Genomic DNA, 24,813 nt, shown 5'->3' on the forward strand with positions numbered 1-24,813 from the left:
TCAGAGAAGAGTTAACACCACCACTACACAAGGTTTCAGAGGATGGAATACTCCCAAACTCGACCTGTGAAGCCAGCATAACCTTGATACCAAAACAAGGTAAAGACACTACAAAAAAAAAAAAAATTTCAAACCAATATCCTTCATGAACGCAAGCGCAAAAATCCTCAACAAAATTCTAGCCAATAGAATTCAACAACACATCAAAAAAATAATTCACCATGACCAAGTGGAATTTTTATACAGGGATGGTTCAACATTAGAAAAGCAATCAAAGTAATCCATCACATAAATAAAACAAAAGGTAAGAACCACATGATCTTATCCATTGAGGCAGAAAAGGCATCTGACAAAGTCCAACATCCATTCATGACAAAAACTCTCAGCAAAATAGGAATAGAAGGGAAATTCCTCAACATAATAAAGGGCATTTACACTAAGCCAGCAGCCAACATAATCGTAAGTGGAGAGAATCTGAAAGCATTCCCCTTGAGAATGGCAACCAGACAAGGATGTCCTTTATCACCACTCTTATTCAACATTGAGCTAGAGGTCCTAGCAAGAGCAATTAGGCAAGAAAAAGAAACAATGGGCATCCAAATTGGTAAGCAAGAAGTAAAAGTATTCCTATTTGCAGATGATATGATCTTATACACAGAAAACCATAAAGAATCCACAAGAAAACTACCGAAACCAATAGATTTCAGCAAAGTTATCAGGACACAAGATGAACATAGAAAAATCAGTTGTATTCCTCTATACCAACGAGACAACTTCGAACAGGAAATCACCAAATCAAAACCATTTACAATAGCCCCCAAGAAGGTAAATATACTTAGGAATAAATCTAACCACAGACATAAAAGACCTATACAAAGAAAACTACAAGACACTACTGGAAAAAACCAAAAAAGACCTACGTAAGTGGGAAAACATACCCTGCTCATAGATAGGACAACTCAACATTGTGAAAATGTCAGTTCTACCCAAAGCAATCTACAGATACAATGCAATCTGGATCCAAATTCCAACCACATTTTTTAATGAGATGGAAAAACAAATCACCAATTTCATATGGAAATGGAAGATGCCTCAGATAAGTACAGCATTACTGAAGAACAACAAAGTGGGAAGCCTCACACTGCCTGATTTTAGAACCTGTTATACTGCTACAATAGTCCAGACAGCCTGGTACTGGTACAACAACAGAGACATAGACAAATGGAACAGAACAGACAATCCAGACATAAATTCATCCACCTATGAACAGCTGATATTTGACAAAGGCCCAAAGGCCATTAAATGGGGAAAAGGCAGTTTCTTTAACAAATGGTGCTGGCATAACTGGGTATCTATCTGCAGAAAAATGAATCAAGACCCATACCTCACACCATGCACAAAAACTAACTCAAAATGGATCAAAGACCTAAATATTAAATCATAAATGATAAAGATTATGGAAGAAAAAATAGGGACAACGTTAGGAGCCCTAATACATGGCATAAACAGAATACAAAACGTAACAATGCACAAACACCAGAAGAGAAACCAGATAACTGGGAGCTCCTAAAAATCAAACACGCTCATCAAAAGACTTCAGCAAAAGAGTAAAGAGAAAACTTACAGGTTAGGAAAAATTTTTGGCTGCGACATATCTGATCAGGGTCTAATCTCTAAAATCTACAAGATATTGCAAAACTTCAACCACGAAAAGACAAACAACCCAATTAAAAAATGGGCAAAGGATATGAACAGGCACTTCACCAAAAACGACTTTTTCAGGTGGCTAACAGATATGTGAGGAAATGCTCACGATCATTAGCCATTAGAGAAATGCAGATCGAAACAATAACGAGATACCATCTCACCCCAACAAGGCTAGCATTAATCTGGAAAACACAAAATAATAAATGTTGGAGAGGTTATGGAGAGACTAGAACACTTCTACACTGCTGGTGGGAATATAAAATGGTAAACTACTTTGGAAATTGATTTAGCGCTTCCTTAAAAAGCTAGAAATAGAATTACCATACCATCCAACAATCCCACTCCCTGGAATATATCCTAGAGAAAGAAGAACCGCCACATGAATGGAGATATGTACACCCATGTTCACTGCAGCACTGTACACAACAGCAAAAAGATGGAAACAACCTAGATGCTCATCAACGGACGAATGGATAAACAAATTACGGTGTTTTCACACAATGGAATGCTATGCAACGATGAAGAGCAATGATGAATCTGGGAAGCATCTCACAACATGGATGAATCTGGAAAGCATTATGCTGAGTGAAATTAGTCAAGAAAGGACAAATATTGTATGAGACCACTATTATAAGAACTCAAGAAAAGAACTAAATACAAAAGAAAACATTGTTTGATGGTTATGAGGACGGGGAGGGAGGGAGAAGGTGATTCACTAACTAGATAGTAGGCAAGAATTATCTTAGGTGAAGGGAAGTCCACACAAATGGACGAAACCAAAAGCTAACAAGCTTCCTGAACAAAGCCAAACACTCTAAGGGACAAAGTAGCAGGGGTGGGGGTCTGGGGACCATGGTTTCGGGGGACATCTGGGTCAACAGTCATAACAAAGTATATTAAGAAAATGTTCTGCACCCCACTTTGTTGAGTGGCATCTGGGGTCTTAAAAGGCAGCGAGAGGCCATCTAAGATGTATCAATTGGTCCCAACCCACCTGGAGCAAAGGAGAATGAAGAGCACCAAAAGCTCCAGGAAAATATTAACCGAAGAGACAAAATGGGTCACATAAACGAGACTCCAACATCCTGAGGCTAAAACTAGATAGCACCCAGCTCCCACCAATGACACCCTGACAGGGAACACAACAGACAGTCCCCGATGGGGCAGGAGAAAAGCGGGGTATAGAATTCAAGTTCTAGTAAAAAGACCAGACTTAATGGTCTGACTGGGACTGGAGGAACCCCAGAAGCCGTGGCCTCTGGACTCTCTGTTAACCCAGAACTAAAACCATTACTGAAGCCAACTCTTCAGACAAAGATTAGACTGAACTGTAAAACATAAAATAATACTCGTGAAGAGTGTGCTTCTTAGTTCAAGTAGATACACGACACTAAATGGGCAGCTCCTGTCCGGAGGCAAGATGAGAATGCAGAAAGGTATAGGAGCTGTTTGAATGGACACGGGAAATCCCTGGTGGACAGGGGTATGCTGTCACATTATAAGGATAGCAACTAGGGCCACATAATAATGTGTACAAATTCTGAACAGGAAACTAGAGCTGTAAATTTTCACTTAAAGCACAATAAAAAAATTTATTAATTAATTTTAAAAATGGTTTTCTGCTATATGCTACACACACCGTCATAGGTAGAATCTTCATTAGTTTTTCAGACTGTACTAGTACATCCTTGTGGAACCCACAAAAAGAACAACCGGAAATGCATCCATAAGTTCCTGCTGTCACTCTGTCCCCTCAGTCCCATCATGGGCAACTGGAAGTATTCACCATGGCCAAACACACACTCACAAATACACAGAGAAAAGGAAGCATTTTAAAAAACAAATAAGGTCCTAATTTCCCTTCACAGTGGATGTCAACTCAAGCCAGTGGATGTCAACTCAAGCCATGTGAGGAGAAAGCCTCTCACCGCCATGCACAGGGGGAGGTTCTCCCCACGCAAAACTGCTATGTATTAAGCAGCCTTGCTAGTTACAGTGTCTACCCTGAGGGACAGGAACGTAGGGAGTGGAGACAATTATCAGGATTTTTCAAACAAAGACATACATTACCGTAAAAGAGCTATATCTGTGCTTGACTTGCCCACATCAGTTTTTCTCAAAGGCAAAAGACACCAGACAACAGCTGAATTCTACCTACCAAATGGAATGTGAAAGAATGGGAGAAAAACAGCAGTAACAATGAAACAATGTCTTTTTTTTATAATTATTATAAAATTAAGAATCTTTTAAAAAAATGAAATAAAATGCATACGCTTGGCCAAAGAGTAGCACAAACAGTTCAGCGCTCAACTACTAGCTGAAAGATTGGCAATTCAAATCCGCACAGAGGTGCCTCGGAAGAAAATCTATCAACTTTTGAAAGGCCTTGAAGAGTCTATGGAGCAGTTCTATTCTGCACACTTGGGGTCACCATGAGTCCGAGTAAACTCAATGTGACTCAACAACAATTAATGACAACAACTTGGTTATAGCTCCATCACATTAGCCCTAGTGCTTCCACCATAATCTGAAACTATCCCCTGTGGTCCAAGGAAGAAGACCTCTAAAAGGTATTATGGATAACAAAAATCACCAAGAAGTGTTTTCTGGAACTGTGATCTTAGCTGCCTAATTGCTTGACTCTATTTTATCCACCTGTAAAAATTAGACTCCTTGTTATTGTTGTTGTTAGGTACCCTGAAGTCAGTACCAACTCATAACAACCCAGTGTACAACAGACCAAAACACTGCCAGGTCCTGCACCATCCTCACAATTGTTGCTATGTTTGAGCCCATTGTTGCAGCCACTGTGTCAATCCATCTTGTCAAGGGTCTTCCTCTTTTTTGCTGATCCTCTACCCACCCAAGCATGACGTGCTTCTCCAGGAACTGGTCCCTCGTGATAACACGTCCAAACTACCTCAGACAAAGTCTCACCATCCTCACTTCCAAGGAGCACTCTAGCTGTACTCCTTCTAAGACACGCTTGTTCTTTACCAACACCATAACTGAAAAGCATCAATTCTTCTTCGGTCTTGCTTATTCACTGTCCAGTTTTCACACACATATGAGGTGACTGAAAATACCACTGCTTCCGGGTCAGGCGTACCTTAGTCCTCAAAGTGACATCTTTGCTTTTCAACACTTTAAAGAGGTCTTTTGCAGCAGATTTGCCCAATGCAATACCTTGTTTCATTTCTTGACTGCTGCTTCCATGGGTGTTGACTGTGGATCCAAGTGAAATGAAATTCTTGACAACTTCGATCTTCTCTCTGTTTATCGTAATACACTTTATTGGTCTAGTTGTGAGGATTTTTGTTTTCTTTATGCTGAGGTTTAATTCATACTAAAGGCTGTGGTCTTGATCTTCATTAGTAAGTGGTTCAAGTTCTCTTCATATCGAAAATTGTTAATGAACCTTCCTCCAATCCTGATGCCACGTTCTTCTTCAGAGAGTCCAGCTTCTCGGGTTATTTGCTCAGCATACAGATTGAATAAGTATGGCGAAAGAATACAATCCTAAGGCACACCTTTCCTGATTTTAAACCACACAGTATCCCCTTGTTCTGTTCAAACGACTGTATCTTGATCTATACACAGGTTACCCACGAGTACAATTAAGGGTTCTCAAATTCCCATTCTTTGCAATGTTAGCCATGATTTGTTATGATCCACATAGTTAACGCCCTTGCACAGTCAATAAAATACAGGTAAATATCTTTCTGGTATTCTCTGCTTTCAGCTGAGATCCATCTGACATCAGTCATGATACCCCTTCTTCCACATCCTCTTCTGAATCTGGCTTCAATTTCTGGGATGAATCTGGCTTGAATTTCTGGGAGTTCCAGGTCGATGTATTGCTACAACCATTTTTGAATTATCTTCAGCAAAATTCTACGTGCATGTGGTATTAATGATATCGTTTGATAATTTCTACATTCTGATGGATCACCTTTCTTTGGAATGGGCACAAACATACATCTCTTTCAGTGGGTTGGCCAGGTAGCTGTCTTCCAAATAAATTGGCATAGACGAATGAGTACCTCCGATGCTCCATCCGTTTGCTGAAACATCTCAATTGGTATTCTTCAATTCCCGGAGCCTTGTTTTTTGCCAATGCCTTCAGTGCAGCTTGGACTTCTTCCTTCAATATCATCAGTTCCTGATCATAGGCTACCTCCTGAAATGGCTGAACACTGACAAATTCTTTTTGGTACAATGATTCTGTGTATTCCTTCCATCTTCTTTTGAATTTTCCTGAGTCTTTCAATATTTTGCCCATAGAATCCTTCAATATTTCAACTTGAGGCTTCAATTTTCCCTTCAGTTCTTCCAGCTTGAGAAACCCCGAAGAAGAACTGAAGCCTTTGAATTGTGGTATTGGTGAAAAATACTGAATATACCACAGATTACCAAAAGAACGAACAAATCTGTCTTGGAAGAAGTACCACCAGAATGCTCCTTAGAAGCAAGGATGGCGAGACTGTGTCTTACATACTTTGGACATGTTGTCAGGAAGGATCAGTCCCCAGAAAAGGACATCACACTTGATAAAGTACAGGGTCAGCGGAAAAAAGGAAGACCCTCAATGAGATGGACTGACACAGTGGCTGCAACAATGGGCTCACACATAACAATTGTGAGCGTGGTGCAGGACCAGGCAGTGTTTCGTTCTGTGGTACACAGGGTCGCCATGGGTTGGAACCCACTCCACAGAACCTAACAATAACAACAACTTGCTTTCTTCATGTATAATGTCCTTGATGTCATCCCACAACTCGTCTGGTCTTCAGTCATTAACGTTCAATGTGTCAAATCTGTTCTTGGATGGTCTCTAAATTCAGGTATGATATACTCAAGGTCCTATTTTGGGTCTGGCAGCTTGTTTTAATTTTTTTCAGCCTCAGCTTGCACTTGCATGTGAGCAATTGATGGCTATTCTAAAGCTGGCCCCTGGCTTTGCTCTGACTGATGACATTGAGATTTTCCATCGTCTCTTTCCACAGATGTAGTCAATTTGACTCCTGTGTTTTCTGTCTGGTGAGGTCCATGTGTATAGTCACCGTTCATGTTGCGGAAAAAAGGAATTCACACTGAATAAATCGTTGGTCTTGCAAAATTCTATCATGTGATCTCTGGTGTCATTTCTGTCACCAAGGCCCTATTTTTCAACTATCCATCCTTCTTGTTTCCAACTTTTAAATTCCAATCACCAGTAATTATCAATACATCTTCATTGCACGTTTGATCAATTTCAGACTACAGACGTCGGTAAAATCTTCAACTTCCTCATCTTTGGCATTAGTCATTGGTGCATAAATTTGACTAACAGTTATATTAACTGGTCTTCCTTATAGGTTCCTAACTAAAGACTTCAGAAAATCTATTTAGCTAACTCAAATCCAAGTTGATTACTTTTCTACTTTTTTATATACTCCCTTACATGTAGTTGGAGTCTCTGGGTGGTGCAAACAATTAACATGTTCCCCGCTAACCGCAAGGTTAGAAGTTTGAGGCCACCCAGAGGTGCCTTGGAAGAAAGGCCTCATGATCTACTCCAGAAAAATCAGCCACCGAAACCCTACGGAGCACAGTTCTACCTGGACACACATGGGGTCTCCAGGAGTCGGGGTCAGCTTGATGACAACTGGACTTGAGCCTCTAACCACCCAGGAACTCCCCACATACAGTTAGCACTAAATAAACGCTCATCCAGTGACTGAGTGGTCCAAAGAGTCACTTGTTCCAGTTGAAACGTCTTTACGTTTCCCATCTCCCAAACTGCAACCTGACTTTGAAAAAACAGAAAGAAAAAACGTTAAGGCATTAAGAGCACCTGTAAGAGAGGCAACTCCTCTCCAATGACGTTGAAATCTGCCCTGACTTCACAGATCAACAGTATCACGACACCCAAAAGTGGAAACAACGCTTCATCTACATTTCCTACCAGGACCTCCCAGCCAGGCTCCCCAGGCTGAGAAGAAGAGGGGAGCAGCAGCATCTGTGTGGCTCCTTGGGAGTCCCTACAACACCCCAAACCCGCAAGCTCATCCTCATGGGGCTACGGCCTCATGCTTGACTTCTCTGCGCCTGTTCTTTCTTGCTACCTTGAGGACCTTAACTTTAAAAATCAGCTAAGCAGAGGGCTTTTTTTTTTTTTTTTTAAGCAGAGGGCGTGACTTAAGTTTTCCCATGTGAACAAAATCCCAACACCCCAGAAAAGACTCAATAAAGATTTACCTTCAGGATTATTATTTTAAAGTGAGATTATGCTTTCCTATTCTTCTGTCACTTGCAAATCCCCAAACCTACTAGAATTCACTTAAAACTAATCTACGGTGTTTTCATTGGAAGAAAGCAATCAGGAAAAGCTCTGGCCCACTGAGCAGCTGGGAATTTCTCTGCTGAAGGTTTGGTTTAGTCTTTATTTTTCTAGCTGCTGGCCCTGCTAACATGAATCAGTGAATGTTGCATTAAATCTTGCAGAGAAAAGCTACCTAAGCAGTTCTTAGGTAGGATTCAATAAAAATAAATTGCCTTGCCTCTGTGGGGAAGTCTGTTGCTTCAACTTCACAATTACAGTCAAAGAGAGCAAAGGACAGCAACTGCAAAATATTGTACTTGATTTTAAAAGAATTTCACTGCATATATGCTACAGACTGAAGTGTTCATTAACAAACCCAGAGGGAAAGCAGCAGCTCCCTGATGCACAGCTCCAGCTTATGACCAAATAGCTTATTGATACATATAAACAGCATCAATACCATCACTGAGACTTAGATGATCATAGGAATGGCCTGGCAAGATTTTCTTAGCGGTCTGGGTACAAAAACAGAATACCCACACGTTAATTTTTCACCTTGTAGGTGATGAGTCCCTAATACAAAGCGACAAATCCTAATGCAAAGTGACAAATCCCAATGTTTATGTGCCCAAGACATACATCATCAGGTTTCTAACACAAAGTGAACCTGTGCTATCCTCCCCGAGCTGGAATTCAGCCTTCTGAGCTAACCTTTGCTCTACAGATGAAAACCAAATCAACAGAGGATTATCTAGTTCTCACTGCATATCAAGTGCTGGGAGGGAATGCAAAGAAACACGACAGGATCCTAGCTCTCAGATAACGCACCATGTAGATGATATAAATGGAAAAACTGAGTAATCAAAGATTGTTTTAACAGTTCAAGAGGCAAGAGGAGAACCATCAAAACGTACAAGACTAACTGCCATATCGCTGGCACATCCACTGGGTGTGTCTGTAGAAATTCAGAAAGCAAACAGTTGCCATCCAATCAATTCCGACTCATGGAAACAGCATGTATGTCAGCGTACAACTACGCCCATAGAGTTTTCGGTGGCTGATTTGTTATAAGTAGATCACCAGTCCTTTCTTCCAAGGTACCTCTTGGTGAACTCGAGCCTCCAACCCTTCAGTTATCAGCCAAGCATATTAACCCAGGGACTCCTTAGAAATTCGGAGCAGGTTATTATTTTAGGCTGGAGAGATCAGGTAAAGTTTTGGCGGGGGGGGGAGGCACAAGGAGATTTGTGCAGTTATGACCACCTGAGCTCTGCTTTCCTCCAGTCCTTTTAGGTTTCATTCCTGGAATAAAACTCTCCCCCACCCAGCCCCGTATTTCTCCTCAGACCTTGCTTCGATTCCTAAGCCTGAACTATCCAATATGGTGGCCAGCAGCCACATGCAGCTACTGGGCACCTGAAATGTGGCTAGTCCGAATTGGGTCTGCTGTAGGTGTGACGTAACACTGGACTTTGAAGACTCAGTATGAAAAAAAGAATGTGAAAGATCTCATTAATATTTGTATATCAATTACACGTTGAAATAATATTTTGGGTATGCTGAGTTAAATGAAATATACTATTAAAATTAATTTCACCTGTTTTGTTTTTTTTTTTTACTTTTTTCATGTGGCTACTAGAAGAGTGAAGGAGCCCTAGCGTGGTAACGGTTAAGCGCTCAGCTGCTAATGGAAGGCTGGTGGTTCGAACCCATCCAGTGGTACCGCAGGAGAAAGACCTAGCAATCCACTTCTGTGAACATTACAGCCTAGGAAACCCTATGGGGCAGTTCTCTGTCACGTGGGGTCACCATGAGTCGAAAATCGACCTGACTATGCCCAACAATTAGAAAATTAAAAGTTACGTATGTGTCTCACATTACGTTACTGCAGAACAGTGCTGTCCTAACCAATACTGCCATTTTTTGGCTGTTCTTCAGCATTCTGCTGCTGAATTCCTAACAGTTATGCCCTACCCTAGTTGCATAACAATCCAAAAATGTCTTCAGTATCCAAAAAGGGATCAAAAGTGTTCTAAATTTTTTTCAGATAAAAATTAGGGCTTGAGGGGCTTCTTCAGCTGTGGGAAATCAGAGATTCCACTCTGATAAGGTCATACTAAGTCACTGTCCAGTAGAGGACTTATAAAGGTGGTTACGTGGGGATAAGTAAAACTCGCCTGGATTTCTCCATGTTCCTACAAAACACCCTAGTCTCCCAAGACATGAGGACGCGTACAATATAAAAACAGAGAACGTACATGACACATAGATAACGTTTGCTTTCACTTTCCCTAGAAGTAATTTACTCTTGACATATCATGAGAATTTGTCTAAAAAACTTTTTTTTTTAACCAGAAAGGATAACAAAGTTTTTCTTATCTTCATGAACGGAACGCCGGTGGTGCAGTGATTAATCACTCGGCTGCTAACCAACAGGTTGGCGGTTCGAATACACCAGCTGCTCCATGGGAGAAAGATGTGGCAGGCTGCTTCCGTAAAGATTACAGCCTTGGAAACCCTATGGGGCAGTTCTACAGTGCCCTACAGGGCTGTTGTGAGTCTGAATCAACCTGATGGCAGGGGGTTTGGTTTTGTGGTTTTTATCTTCATGAGAAAGCCAAATGGCTACAGCTGGCCTAGGTCCCTAAGTTAAGCCCCCAAGGTGCTAGGAAGACCTACCTCCCTACTTATGAAATTTCAACAAGGATGAAGCCCAGACCTTGGACACATCTCTAGGTTGTAAAGCCAGAGACACCTGGGGTTTATCTTACCCTTAGAATGATCCACAAGGTTAGCTGAGAACCCAGGATCCTTTCCATCAAAGGAGCAACGGTTTTTTCCCCTCTCCACCCAGCGGGGGTGGGGGGGAGGGCAGCTGCTCCATCCCTCATCCGCAGGATGTAACCTGCATCCGTATAGAAAGTTTCCACCAGCTCCCACGTTGTTACCTGTAGGTCAAGGTATGGGGGACCAACACTGCAATGTTACTCTGGCTACTGACCTGTGACCTGGTTGTAAATATCAGTAAAGAACTATTTTCCCTGACTCAGGTGCCTTGTGTTTCTGCAGTATTCATGTCTATAAAGAATATAACAATGCTATTGAGTAACATCTCAGACCCTTCACGCTTCTTGACAAAGAGCGCGTCCAACCTCACCAGGAGCCACCAGTCTGAAACTGTTTTCAAGTAGCAAGAGCCGTGAAGAGTAGGTCGATGGTACCTTCTCCCAGCGCTGGCTGAGGACATCGTGATTCTAGAGCCTGGCTCCAGACATTAAGGCAGAAAGAGCACAAGAATAGTTAAATCCAGGTCCAGGGACGGATTACCCAATAAGCAAGGTATGCACGGGCTTAACTGTTTACTTACTAATCCGAAGTGCACACTCTCTCCTGTTTTTCACCACCTCACAGTGAGTAAACACAAGTAAGCCTGTGCCTGCCTTGCTCACTGGCTAATCCGCCCGAGGTTAGCACAGCACCTTCCTCAACAAGGACCAGTACACTTTCCCCAAACTTACACTACAGAGCCCTGATGGTACAACGGTTAAGCGCATGGCTGCTAACCCAAGCTTAGCTGTTCAAACCCACCCAGCAGCTCCTCGGGAGAAAGATCTTGTGACCTGTTCCCGTAAAGATTACAGCCTAGAAAACCCTAAGGGGCAGTTCTACTCTGCTGCATGGGGTCACTATGAATTGAAATTGACTCAACGGTACCTAACAACAACAACAATCTTACGCTACCCAGGGGTAAGGTCAAGAGGGGACATTTTAGAATTGTCTTGAGTTATAAAAGTAATTGTGCTTGTTGTATTAAATTTGGAAATTACAAAACTATTTCAAAGGGAACAAAAAACACAACCCCACCATCCAAATGATGTTTTCTTCCAGTATTTTTTTTTTTAATCATGTTATACAAATACATTTACAAACAGAATTAGGGCCACAATTTAATGCCCTCTTCTTTCCATCCAGCATATACCATAAACATTTTCCAATCATCAAATGCTTTTCAAAAACATGAATTTTGTAAGCTAACTATACTCATATCTGCATGTGCCATAATTCATCCAAATGTACTCCTACTGTTGGATATTTAGGTTGTTTCCAAGTTTTCACTACAATAAAAGCCAATTCAGTAAACATCCTCGTACATAAATCTTTGTTCCCAACTCTGGTTACTTCACTGAGTGGATTCCTAGAAGTGGAATTAACTGGGTCAGAGGGTTTAACGTTTTCAAGACTTTCAGTACATAGCACTAAACTGAATTCCAGGAAGGTTATTTCAATGTACAGTTCTAACTACAAGATAGATTACTCAGTTTCAAAGTCAATGGCATGCAGTACCCAGTTACAGCATTCGTGATTCAGTCTTCACTTGTGCCATATATTCTTTAAGGAAACACAGAATTGGTCCATTCTCTTTTCCTGATTCCATATTTACCTTCTGCTGTTGGCACTGTGTGCTGTCAAGTCTAACTCACAGTCAGAATCATAGTGACCCCATGTGACAGCACAGAACTGCCCCATAGGTTTTCTTATGCTGCAATCTTTAAAGAAGCAGATCACCAGATCCTTCTCCCACGGAGAGGCTGGTGGGTTCAAACTACTGAACTTATGAACGTTAGCAGCCAAGCACTTAACCATTGTGCCACCAGGGTTCCTTATTTACCTCCTGCTGACAAAAACAACACTGAACCAAAGAAGACCACCTGGGGGAAAGGAAGAGGACCTAAGAGTGTTATCACAGTATTTCTAATAAATATTATCTACCTGTATTCTGTATCTTCCTCTAGAAGCCTATAGTTTCTTCCAAAGGAAATTTTGGATTAAGTTTGAGGCCTCGAATGTTGTTGTAATCCGCTGCAGAGTCAGTCCCTGACAGACAGTGACCCCTTGCACAATGGAACAAAATGCTGCCTTGTCCTGCATCATCCTTTTGAGGACTGGACCATTGAAATCTATACAGTTTTCATGGCTGATTTTTAGAAGCAGATTGCCAGGCCTTTCTTCCTAGTCCATCTTAGTCTAGAAGCTCTGCTGAAACCTGTTCAGTATCACAGCAACACACGGGCTTCCAATGACACACTACGGTGGCCAGGAATTGAACCCGGGTCTCCCACACGGAAGGTCCGAGTTCTACCACTGAACCACCAATGCCTTAAGGCCTCGGATGGTGGGTACCAATTCCTCCAGCCCAGACAGTGTCCTAATACTAGTATTCCTAAGGTGGCTTCAACCATGCCCAAGTGATAACTACTGACAACTTGCTGTTCATTTGTAAAAAGTCTACTGATACCTAACAGTTTTCCCATCAGACTTTATCTTTCCCTGGATAAAAAGGCCTGACCTCTAAGCCCAGAGTGGAGGGTCCTCCAATAGTTCAGCTGGTCCTTGAGTTCCTATCAATTAACTACCAACTGTTACCGTTGCCCACCACCCCCAACCTCTGAAACTCTTTCAATGGCATTTGTGCAAAGACAGAAAATTTATCTGCCTGATTACATCTTCTTTCTCTCCCAATCAAGAATTCAGGAGGCATGGTGAAGGGTAAGAGTACACAATACTGGGGAAGCCAGCACAACCTGACCAAAGCGAAGTCATAGAAGCTTCAAAGACACATCCAAACTCCCTGAGGGACTGAATTACTGGGCTGAGGGCTGGGTACCATGGTCCCAGGGAACATCTAGCTCAATTGGCATAACAGGTAATAAAGAAAATGTTCTATATCCTACTTTAGTGAGTATCAAAGTAAGTCTTAAAAGCTTGTCAGCAGCCATCTAAGGTACTACACTGGTTCCACCCCATCTAGAGAAAGGGAGAGCGAAGAAAACCAAAGGAAGACACAAGGGAAAGATTAGTCCAAATGACTAATGGACCACAAGTACCACAGCCTCTACCAGACCGAGTCTAGCACAGTTAGATGGTGCCCAGCTACCACCACCAACTGCTCTGACAGGGATCACAGCAGAGGGTCCTGGACAGAGCTGAAGAAAAATGAAGAACAAAATTCTAACTCACAAGACCAGACTTACTGGTCTGACCGAGACTGGAGAAACCCCAAGAGTATGGCCCCCCAGACACCCTTTAAACTCAGTACTGAAGTCACGCCTGAGGTTCACCCTTCAGTCAAAGATTAGACAGCTCCATGAAACAAAATGAGACTAAAGGGGCACACCAGCCCAGGGGGAAGGACAAGAAGACAAGAGGGGAGAGGAAAGCTGGTAATGGGGAACCCAATGTCAAGAAGGAGAAAGTGCTGACATGTCTTGTGGGTGGCAACCAATGTCACAAAACAGTACGTGTATCAATTGTTTAATGAGAAACTAATTTGCTCTATAAACCTTCATCTAAAGCACAAAAAAAAAGTTAAAAAAAATTTAGGAGGCACTATTTACAAAGCACTTCTTCAGATCCTCCAAACACCTGACATTCATAACCTCAATAAGAACAAGTTAAACTGTGAAATCACTTTTTCCTTTGATCACATTATGTAACCAAGTGTCAAAGGCTGTAACACAGACAGCAACAGGCTGCCATCTACATCTGAAAAGAAATTCCTTATGAAAATCACATAGCAAGCAGTTAACTCTCAAAATGTTTGTTTAATGAAAGCTGGACAGGCATTTATCCACAAAATCCTAAACTAAGATATTCTGTTGAACTAAATTGGTCTTGCCCTTGAGATAAAAATGCTTAGAATCCATCATGAGAGAGAACCGCACAAGCCTTCTGCTCGTCAAGAAGACAGGGCAGTGTAGCATACACATGGACCGTGACTTATGGAGATGTTCCTTGCTTGAGTCTAATTCTTTCTTGCTTATGGGAGCTGAATACTAGACTGACAAAAGGACTCTCAGCCCAAATAGAAACAAATAGAAAAGAAGCCCAAATTCTCTGTGGCCTTCCGGGACAACGAGATAAAAATACAAAAAGTCATTGGTTCAAGCTCACGAGCACCTCCACAGGAGAAAGATGTGGCCGTTTATGAAGATTTACAGCCTTGGAAACCCTATGGGGCAGTTCTACTCTGACACTATGAGTGGAATCGACTCGGCAGCAATGGGTCTGGTTTTCTGGTTAGAGACACTTGAAGGAGCCCTGTTGGGGCAACAGTTAAGCAATCAGCTGCTAACCGAAAGACTGGCGGTTCAAACTCACCAGTGGCTGGCTTTGCTGGAGAAAAGACCTATTTGCTCCCATAAAGATTACAGCTAGGAAACCCTATGGGGCAGTTCTCTTCTGTGCTGTAGGGTCATCAGGAGTAGGAATCAACTGCACAGCATGGAACAACATAGACGCTCGATTCAGTGGTTCTCCACTTTGGCTCTGCCCCACTCACCCGAGGGATCCCAGTCTGGGGAATGACGGGTTGTCGCGGGGAAAGGCGGGGAGAGGCTCTATATAGTCTCAAATCTGGGGGCTCCTGTGCCCCATCCCCTCAGAGATGACAGAACCAACCAGCACATTTTACAGATGTGAAAACTAAGGTCCAGAAAAGGGAAGTGATTGAAGAGTTAGTACAACAGCTGGGAGTCAACTCTGGGCCTCTGGATTCTGGGTCCACGCACCTTCCCCCACACAGAGCCTAGTATATAGGTGGCTGTCAACAAATATTTAACAAATAAATGAACTAATGGCACAAGGTTCATATTCATTTAACAACCTAACTGCGTGAGTTCTACAGTGGTTCGTATCTTGGACTCCCTGGACCCCGAGCAGAACGCAAAGGTACTGATGGAGGTGGGAGGGTCCTCTGCTAGTTTCAGTACCTCAAAAAGCCCAACAGGACTGTGAGCTTACCTGAAAAGCGCTGTCCAGGCTGTCTAAAACACCAAGTCCCTCTACTGTGCCTAGAATTAGATCAACTAGATTCGATAACAATGCTTTTCTCAAGTCAATCGTAAGTTCTGACTGGAAACGCCACGTGTTCTGAATAATAGAAAATGAGCAAGTGAACTCTCCCTAAGTAAATGCAATTTATTTCAAGACCCTCAAAATACAGGGCTTGTGAGGGGAAAATCATTTTGAAGGGCTGCTTCGAGGTAAAAAGTTGGAGGCTGCAAGCCTGCTGTCTACTTTGAATCCAGAGGGGCCCAGGTAGAGCCCTGCAGACAAAGAAGCTGCCAGGATCAGGTGCCTATAGGCTTCATTTCATGGCTGTGAATTTCCCTTGGTATTTTAGATAAATATTGACTTCTGGTTTACATCTCAACTCTCTGTATTATTTTCCTTCTACGTACAGAAGTTTATCATTATTTGTTGAAAAAGTGAGGTTTAATCAAACCTTGCTCCCATTCCCACCAGCCACTCCCACCACCTGGCCACCGCACAGCCCTGCCTCGGGCAGACGTAACGCAGAAATCATTGTTCCAACTCAAGTCCAAGGGCGACAGAAACGGGACGGAGGCAGAAAGGCCTGACCTTTTACTCCTGCATGAAAGGAACACAGTACCCCAGACAGATGTAAGGAAGAAGAGTTGACTTTTATTAATAATAACTGACATTTCTCAGCAGATTATTTTTATGTATTACTTTCTGTATTTTGTTTTATATATGTAAAAATATGTTATATATTTAATACCTTATTTCACATATGTAACGTTGAGCACACAAGTATTCAATAAATGCAAGTTAATCAAGTCCCTTTAAAGATGTTATGGCAAAATATTGAAATTAGCTAAGGCATGCCTGTAATTATACATAATGAATCGAAGAGTCTCAAAGCAATGACGAAGAAAATTCATACTACAGCACAATGAGGCTTGGGAAGATTTTTTTCTCCCGCTATACAGAAAATACATTGGTCCAATCATTGTTATTTTCATCTCATCTGGTCTCCATAGGTACCACCTAATTTTTGACAGGAAAAATTCACTGACATTGTTATATTTCATTGTTAAATACTTTCTCGATACTTGACATAAAATAGTTACTCCATGTTTAACTCCTTGCCAACATTCATATACTCTCAGAAGTAAAGCCCCTCCTTTCTGGAAGTGTGATAAGAGAAAGTCAGCATTTAATCCCCAATCATGATCGCCCGGCTTTTTAGGTTAATAGTAATGATAGTTTTTTGTTTTTTTTTTTTAAGTTAATGCCTTACACATTTATAGATTACTGTACTATAGGCAACTTTCTTTCATACACAGTATCTCATTTATTCCCAAAAGCAACTCTGAGATATACAGTCAAATATTATTATTACCTTCAAAGGACCCCAAAAGGTAATTACTGTATTTATTTTGTGGTTGTTTATTATCAGCTCGCCAACTAAAAAGCAATCTCCCTAAAGGCCTTTCTTGTTCTTTCTTGTTCTCGGTTGAATCCACAAGCCTAGCACTGGGTCTGGTGCACAGTAAATGTTCTGCGAATATTTACTGAATGAATAAACTAATTCCCTTATCTGCTTTAAGCCCTTTTTGGTATAAGGCAGATTAGGGAATCATGACCCAGTTCAGAGGTCTGTTCACTATCAAAATGAAATGTGTGAAAATGCTCTAAAAACAAAACAAGTGAACAACAACAACAAAGAAAAACAGAGCTTATATTTGATACTAAGAATAAAATTAAAATGTCCTTGGCAACACAAGGAATTTAAGGCACATCAAATGCTGAACTTCCTTAGTTTCGAGTGCTCCGTCACGAAGTGTAAACATCTTTAACTGGCTCCTACACTGAATATTTGCCCTAATAAAGCACGTCAGACGGCAGCGAGGACAGCGGTGGGGCCAGAGTTCACAGAGCTGCCGCTGCTTCATGGCAACCGTTTGCTGGCCATGATCGGCCTCCCATCTGAACACACGCCCTTACTGTTGATTATGACCACATTTTTACACGTTAAGTACATCTGAAATATGTGGAATTATCTCTTAACTTCTGAGGGTTCACAGAAAAAAGGCTATTTGTTGAGAATGGAAAATGTAAGTGTTTCATTTCAAGAAGCAATTAAACTATACAAATCATAACAACAGACAAGAACTCTTGGATCTAAGTGGCAAAAATCTAACTTCTTACACAACAGGCCAAGTTATTTAATTATAATCATTCACTAATTAACAGTGAAATTCTGGACTTTGCGACATCAATCAATAGATATTCAAGGTTTTCCTTTTGGAGATTCCAGTTTAAGTCCTAAATATTCTTTCTGCTGAAGTTTCCTTAGAAAACGTAAGTTTTTCTAGGAATTCTTAGTTTTCTTCCCTCCCGCAAAAAAAAAAAAAAGATGGGGCTTCTGGAAAATCAGATAATGCTGGATCAGTGTGGGAGACAAAATTAAGCAGGGATTCCCCCCGCCCGCCAGGTCCTGCTAAGGAAGCAGCATCTGTCTAGCATCAAGGCCATCCACTCTCCCTGCTCCGTCTGTCACCAGACTCCTCTCTGCACCTGCACTTAAGCACCAAAAAGTGCAGGCTGCTAGGCTCCAACGGTATTCACAGGCAGTCCGAAAACCCATGAACGACTATACGCTTGACAACAACCTTGCTGATTCCTAAAAATCCACAACAGGAAATGTAACTATCCTCCACCCTCCTAGCCATTCATCAAAAGCAGATGGAGTCACAGCAACAGGGAGGCCAGTAGCAGAAAGCAAATGTCATGGTCACTTTTTCCCATTTAGAAAGCCTCCACATTTTCTTATTCCATAACCAAGGGCAAGGCGTACACCCACTGCTCATACTGCCGGAGAAGGCTGCGGAGGACAGAGGAGCAGTTAAAATGCCCCCACGTTTCAAACACTACGGGTTTAAACCACCCCCTAAACTCGCTGCCAACGAGTCGATTCCAACTCATTGCAACTCTACAGGAAGGAGTAGAACTGCCCCACAGGGTTTTCCAGGAGCGGCTGGTGGATTCGAACTGCAGACCTTTCGGTTAGCAGCCCAGCTCTTAACCACCCCCCAGTATGTGACAATCTCGACTGCCAGTCCCAGGAGTCCCCATTTACAGCTGATCACAAAGGGTCCCGTCTACCCAACTGACCCGGGCGCCGGGTCTGGTGCCCCATCACTGTCCCTCTGGCCGGCTCGGCACAGGGGCCCAGGCTGGCAAACGCATCGAGCTCCGGGGCCAAGGACAGACGCCGGCGTGTGCGGCCGAGGGAGCCGAGCTGGCATCTGAAACTATGAGAACTCGGAGAGGCTTCCCAGCCCCCGCGGCTGCTGGGCCCCAGGCCGTGCCCCAGGAGCGAGGCAGGCGGACGGGCGCCGCGGTCGGCCGCGGCCGGCATCGCTGGGGAGCCAGGCCCGCGAGGCGGAAAGGAAGTGGCGGCCACCAGCCATGTTCAGCCGCCGGGCGAATGTCACCCGGAGCCCAGGGCCGGGTCCGAGGGTGCGGGGCGGGGACTCACTCCCACCCTGGCCGCCCGCGCCCAGGACCCCCACGGGCCGCCCGCGCCCAGAATCCCCAGGCGCCCCCCGCGCCCAGGACCCCCAGGCGCCCCCCGCGCCCACGACCCCCAGGCGCCCCCCGCGCCCACGACCCCCAGGCGCCCGCCGCGCCCAGGACCCCCAGGCGCCCCCCGCGCCCACGACCCCCAGGCGCCGCCCGCGCCCACGACCCCCAGGCGCCGCTCGGTCCCCGGGCTCCCCGCCCCCACCTCGCCCGCTCCGTAGCCGAGGCGGGTCAGGCCCAGCGCGGGAGGCCGGCCCAGGGGCGCCTGCGGGGACCCGAGGCGCCGGCGCTAGGCCGCGGCCGGGCAGGTGACGGCTCAGGGTGGCGCCCTCCAGGGACGAGCCGCCCCAGCCCCGCGCGCGCCCGGACAAGCGCAGCGACCCAGGCCCCGGGCCAGGCCGGCGCGGGCGGCGGGAAGGAGGACGCCGCGTCGCCTCCCGAGCGGCGGCGGCCCAGCCCCCAGGAAGCCGGGCGCGCTGGCCAGGCCCGGCTCCGAGCCCGCCCGGCCGGCTCTGCGCGCTGGCACCCGGCGCCTGCGGGCCCCTGGCTGAGCCCGGAGGCCGGGCGAGCCCCGGGCCCCGCGGGGCCCCGCCGAGTTGCCTTTGGCCCCGGCGAGCGGCGCCCGTCCCGGCCGGGGCGCGGGCAGCCCGGCGAGCGGCGGCTTCCTGCTCATGGACGCTCGAGGCTGCCCAGCGAGGGGCGCCGCCGCCGGCGCGGAGCTGGACCTGCTCCCCTCCCCGGGCTCTGGGGGCGGCGGCGCTGTAAACACACACGACATAATTGTTTCCAAGGGAGGCCCGACTCCAGCGGACTGGGACCGGCACACACGGCACCCGGGGCGCAGAGCCCACAGCCCAGGTCTGTGTCCATGGAGCCACCTCTCCACAACTGCAAATCCAAAAGTGAAATTAAACCTCTACCAACCTCCTCCTCCTCCTCCCTTCACACCTCTTCCTCCTCCTCCTCCTCGCAGCCTCAGCAGCCCCAGGAGCGGCAGCAACAGCCGCAGAACCTGCTTCCCCTAAAACCCGACGCTCGATCCATAACTGCGCCGACTGCTCCCCCAGAAGCCGGCGTCGGTGTTTATGAATCCCGGCATTTCCGTCTACAAAACCAGCGCCGTGTCGCGCCAGCAGGACGCACGAGCACACAGCCCCCTGGTCCTCGTCGGCAAGCCCCCCAGCAAAACACACACGCAGTCACAACTATATTTGAAAAATGTTACCTCTCAGTGTGCTTTTTCACGCTACCAATACAATTCCGCAGGGTTTAAGTGTTGCTAGGGTGTGTGAAATGGAAATGAAAGCCCGTCAGTTGAATAATCGCAGGAGCAAAACTAAAAGTTATCCCCGGCTCGCCTGAGAACAGTCCAGAACGAAAGCAAAACAAGGAGAGGAAACTGCGAAGCGCCGCGGCCGGCGCCCCTCCCGCCCCCGCCCTGCTCGGCCCGCCTCCCGCCGCCCTTCCTCCCCTGTTTGTTTCCAGCTGGTGCAGCCGGCGGTGGGGGCCGGGGAGCGCGCCCGCCGCGGCCGGGGTGCGGAAGTTCGCCGCCGCCGTTCATTGGCAGACAGCGCCGCTTTCATTATTTCTCGGAAAAGTCAATTTCATTTTCACTTCCCCACGTCGTGGCGGCAGGAGCAACAAGCGGCTGCTCTGGAGGCCGTGGCTTGCACACCAGGGCGCTCACGCTCGCGGCACGAACGCTCCACTGAGGCTCCAGGCGTGGCTGGGCGCAAGCTTGGGATCTGGCCAGAATCTGGTGGCAGCCGCGGAGGAAAGCAGGGACCTGACTGACTCCGTCCTAAGGGTGACCTGACGCTTGGGGAAGAGAGAGCCTTCAGGGAAGAAAAGGGGTTTTAGCCATCAAGTTGGGAGGGCGGGTGTAAGTGGTGTAACCAAAACCGAACCTGTTGGCCCTGAGTTGATTCCGACTCATAGCGACCCTATAGACAGAGTAGAACTGCCCCACAGAGTTTCCAAGCAGCGCCTGGTGGATTAGAACTGCCAACCTTTTGGTTAGCAGCTGTAGCACTTAACCACTGCACCACCAGGGTTTCTGCCACCAGGGTTAGAACCTCTTTTTTCAGGGTGAGTAAAAATGCACGCTTTAAAACTGCCCGCCTCAAGGGACTAAAAGAGACAACTCACTGAAAAGACAGCATTACCTAGATATTAATGCAAGAACTAGGGCAAGGGACTGGTGCCCGTAACCTTACTAGAACCCCCTTCAGTGGTTGAGGGTGTAACCATCTGAGGTGCATCTGCCATAACTGGCACCACCTGGCACTCCTTCGGGGGCTGGACGATAAGGAAGGCCTCCCCGAGTAAGTCAGCAGCAGCGCGCTCCAGAACCAGTTATCGCCTGCTCAGCAGAAGTTGTTCCTGCAAGATGAGGTGGGCAAGGATGTGAGTTACTTCGGACTTAGAGACGTCTTGGTCGTTGCTGATCCAAGAGAGGGTGTATACTGTAGGACTGCTTCCAGCCTGTCTCAGACTTGGCCTCCTTAACTAGCAAGAATCCCTGGGTTGCACAGATGGTTAAGTGCTAGGCTACTGACCTAAAGGCTGGCTGTTTGAATCCACCCAGTGGCGCCTCGGAAGAAAGGCCTGGCCATCTACCTCCAAAAGATCACAGCCAATGAAAATTCTATGGAACGTAGTTCTATTCTGAAATATATGAGGTCGCCATGAGTCAAAATTGACCTGAGGCAACTGGTTTTAACTTACTAGCTGAGCATCTTGTCAGTTTTGCTCAGCCTAAGATCTCTGTTTTCCATGGCATAAGTGGGGTTAAACAAGGGATAGCACCTGTCATCCTCCCGGGGTGTTAGCTCAAACTAATACAACTCACTACCTATCCCTTTCTGGCCCCTTCTTTAAAAGTATACTCTTGTCTAGTTTTACTTCTTCCCACATAGCGTTTCATCGCCCATTATCCAAACTTCTCTACCCAGCAGAGAGCGTCCTTTCCTGGGACTCCACCATACCTATTTATATGTAAGCATTTTCTTAAAAACAACTCCCAGCACCTACCTCTCTTTGTCACGGAATATTGAATTCTGTGGACTGGATAAGGAAAATTATCCAAATTAAATATGCGTGCGTGGTGAGGAGAGAGCTCAGGGTTTAGGATTCCGTTTGTGACAGTGGTCTCAGAAATAGATCTCACATGCACATGTTATTCCTAATTCTCTCTTAGAAATAATACCTTACATGTCCATTCACTTTCTTAGTTCATGTAACAGGCAGTTAGAGTAACTGTAAACAAACTCCATAGGATAATTGCCGCCTCTGCCTACCAGGGGCTCAAACGAAAAACCCAGCAGACATCCCTGCCACCACCCATCTGTCAGTGTGTGGTACTGTGGTGGCCGCGTGTTGCTGTGATGCTGGGAGCTATGCCAGCAGCATTTCAAATACCAGCAGGGTTACATGTGGTGGACAGATTTTAGCGGAGCTTCCAGACTAAGACAGACAAGGAAGAAAGCCCTGACTATCTGCTTCCAAAACGTAGCCAATGAAACCCCTGTGAATCACAACAGAGCACTGCTGTGGGTATGCCATAGGAGCAATCATGTGTGGTGAAGTAGAGGGACAGCAAGGGCGAGGGAGACCCTCAGGGAGACAGATTGGCACAACTACACAATGGACTCAAACATGCCAGCGTTGGTGAGGCAACGTTTCATTCTGTTGTGGATAAGGTCACCATAAGTCAGAGCCAACTTGACCACAGCTAACAACATCAGACATCCTTGATGTCTTCCTTTCCCATCAGTCGTATCCTCTTGACCGGTTGATGCTACTACCAAATATCGCTGGGCCTGGCCCTCTGTCCATCCTCACTGCACTGCCTTCATTCACTGATATTGCGGTTGCCTGGTAGCTGTGCTCCCTGTCTCTAACTCCAACCCTCCAGTCTGTTGGATAGGATAATAGCATCCACACTATTATCCAAGTTAAATGTAAAGTTAACATTAAGGAAAGGGCCATTCCAATCCTAACTCTGCCCCTCAAAAACCTCTCTGTAGCCTTTAGTGTAAAATCCATATTATTTGACAAGACATATAAAGTCCCCTGTAATCCGACACCACACTCCTTTTCTGGCCTCCTCTGCCACTGCACCCCAGGAATACTGCAGTCCTGCCTTGCCAAACCCACTGCCGTTCCTTTTTGTGAAACAACGGAGCCACCCTCTTGTTCGTTGTTCTATCGTAGCAAGGTGTCATCACATAGACACTCAAATTCTTCTGAGTTAATAATTACTTGCTCCTCTTCAAGCTCTCATGACTTTTTAAGACTTTATCAGAGCATTTATTTTATATTTAATAATTTTTTAATATAAAAATAATTTGTTGTACAGAATTTGGGACCCACAGAAAAGTTGAAAGAAGGAAATAAAGCCGTAAGAAATCTCACCACTCGGGAATAGATCTGTTAATATTTTAATGTATTTCCTGCCACTGTTGTTTCTAAAGGACCGTTTCTGGTCCTGCATTACTCAGTCTCTGCACCGTTTAATGATGCTGGTCAATCACGCCCATCTTACATCCTATCTGTGTGACACCTGTCTCTCCTGGCCGCGTCTTGACTCGCTGCTCTTCTGCTGCCTGGCCCTTAAATGTACTGTCTCATTCTTCATGTTTTCTCTCTGGGTGCTTTCATCCACCCCCAAAGCTTAAATTTCACTATTTGGTGATGACTCCAAAATCGGTAACTCCTGAGCTCTAGACACATTGTTTCACAGATGGTCCTTGGGTACGAGCATTAGTGGTATAATGCTCGTCTTCCACACGGGGGACCCGGGTTCGATTCCAAGCCGATGCACAGCCACCACCACAGCTTTGCACGTTGCTGTGATGCTGAACAGGTTTTCATGGGGCTTCCGGAGAAAAGCATGACGGTCTAATTCCAAAAATTAGCCAGTGAAAGTCCTATGGGTCTTAGTAGTCTGACCCGCCAGCAATCATGAGGGTGGCATAGGACGGGGCAGCATTTCATTGTGCATGTGGTCACAGTGAGTCAGAGGCCAAGCTGACAGCAGCTAACAACAAAACTAAGCTCATAACATCTTTCCCCACAACCTTGTATTTTTCACTTTGCTGACTAGACAGGAAGCTGGGAGGCATCACAGACTCCCCACTTTCCTGAACCACTAGGCATACCCCTAAGGCGTAAGTATTATTTCCAATTTTTCAGGCCCCTAAACTCAAAAAACACAGGATGAATCTTATTCTATTCTTATGCCCTTGATGACATGTTACTGCAGACCAAAAATGAAAATATGACCTGAAACAACCACATGGTACTGACAAACATAGTCAAGAAGTTGTTCTCAGCCCTTGAATGAGATGCATATAGTTGTAAATCTCTGTGGAAAGCTGGTCAAGTCTGTGGAAAAAGTAACCTTCATT

General features: G+C 45.2%; 1 protein-coding gene across 3 annotated transcripts in view; it reads right to left on the bottom strand.

Annotated features, from left to right (window-relative positions):
• Positions 1 to 20,797, bottom strand: part of IRF2 (interferon regulatory factor 2) — a 141,198-nt gene extending 120,401 nt beyond the window's left edge. Inside the window, exon 1 of one of the 3 annotated variants that reach the window (XM_049864894.1) lies at positions 20,628 to 20,797. Coding sequence is in view for 1 of the 3 variants with exons in the window: in XM_049864891.1 (XP_049720848.1) it covers positions 18,992 to 19,125 (134 nt within the window). In the remaining 2 variants the exon portion in view is untranslated. The other 2 variants (XM_049864897.1, XM_049864891.1) reach the window with 2 other exon arrangements.
• Positions 20,798 to 24,813: the final 4,016 nt, after the last annotated feature.

Source organism: Elephas maximus, chromosome 21, assembly GCF_024166365.1.
Source record: "Elephas maximus indicus isolate mEleMax1 chromosome 21, mEleMax1 primary haplotype, whole genome shotgun sequence".
NCBI lineage: Eukaryota > Metazoa > Chordata > Mammalia > Proboscidea > Elephantidae > Elephas > Elephas maximus.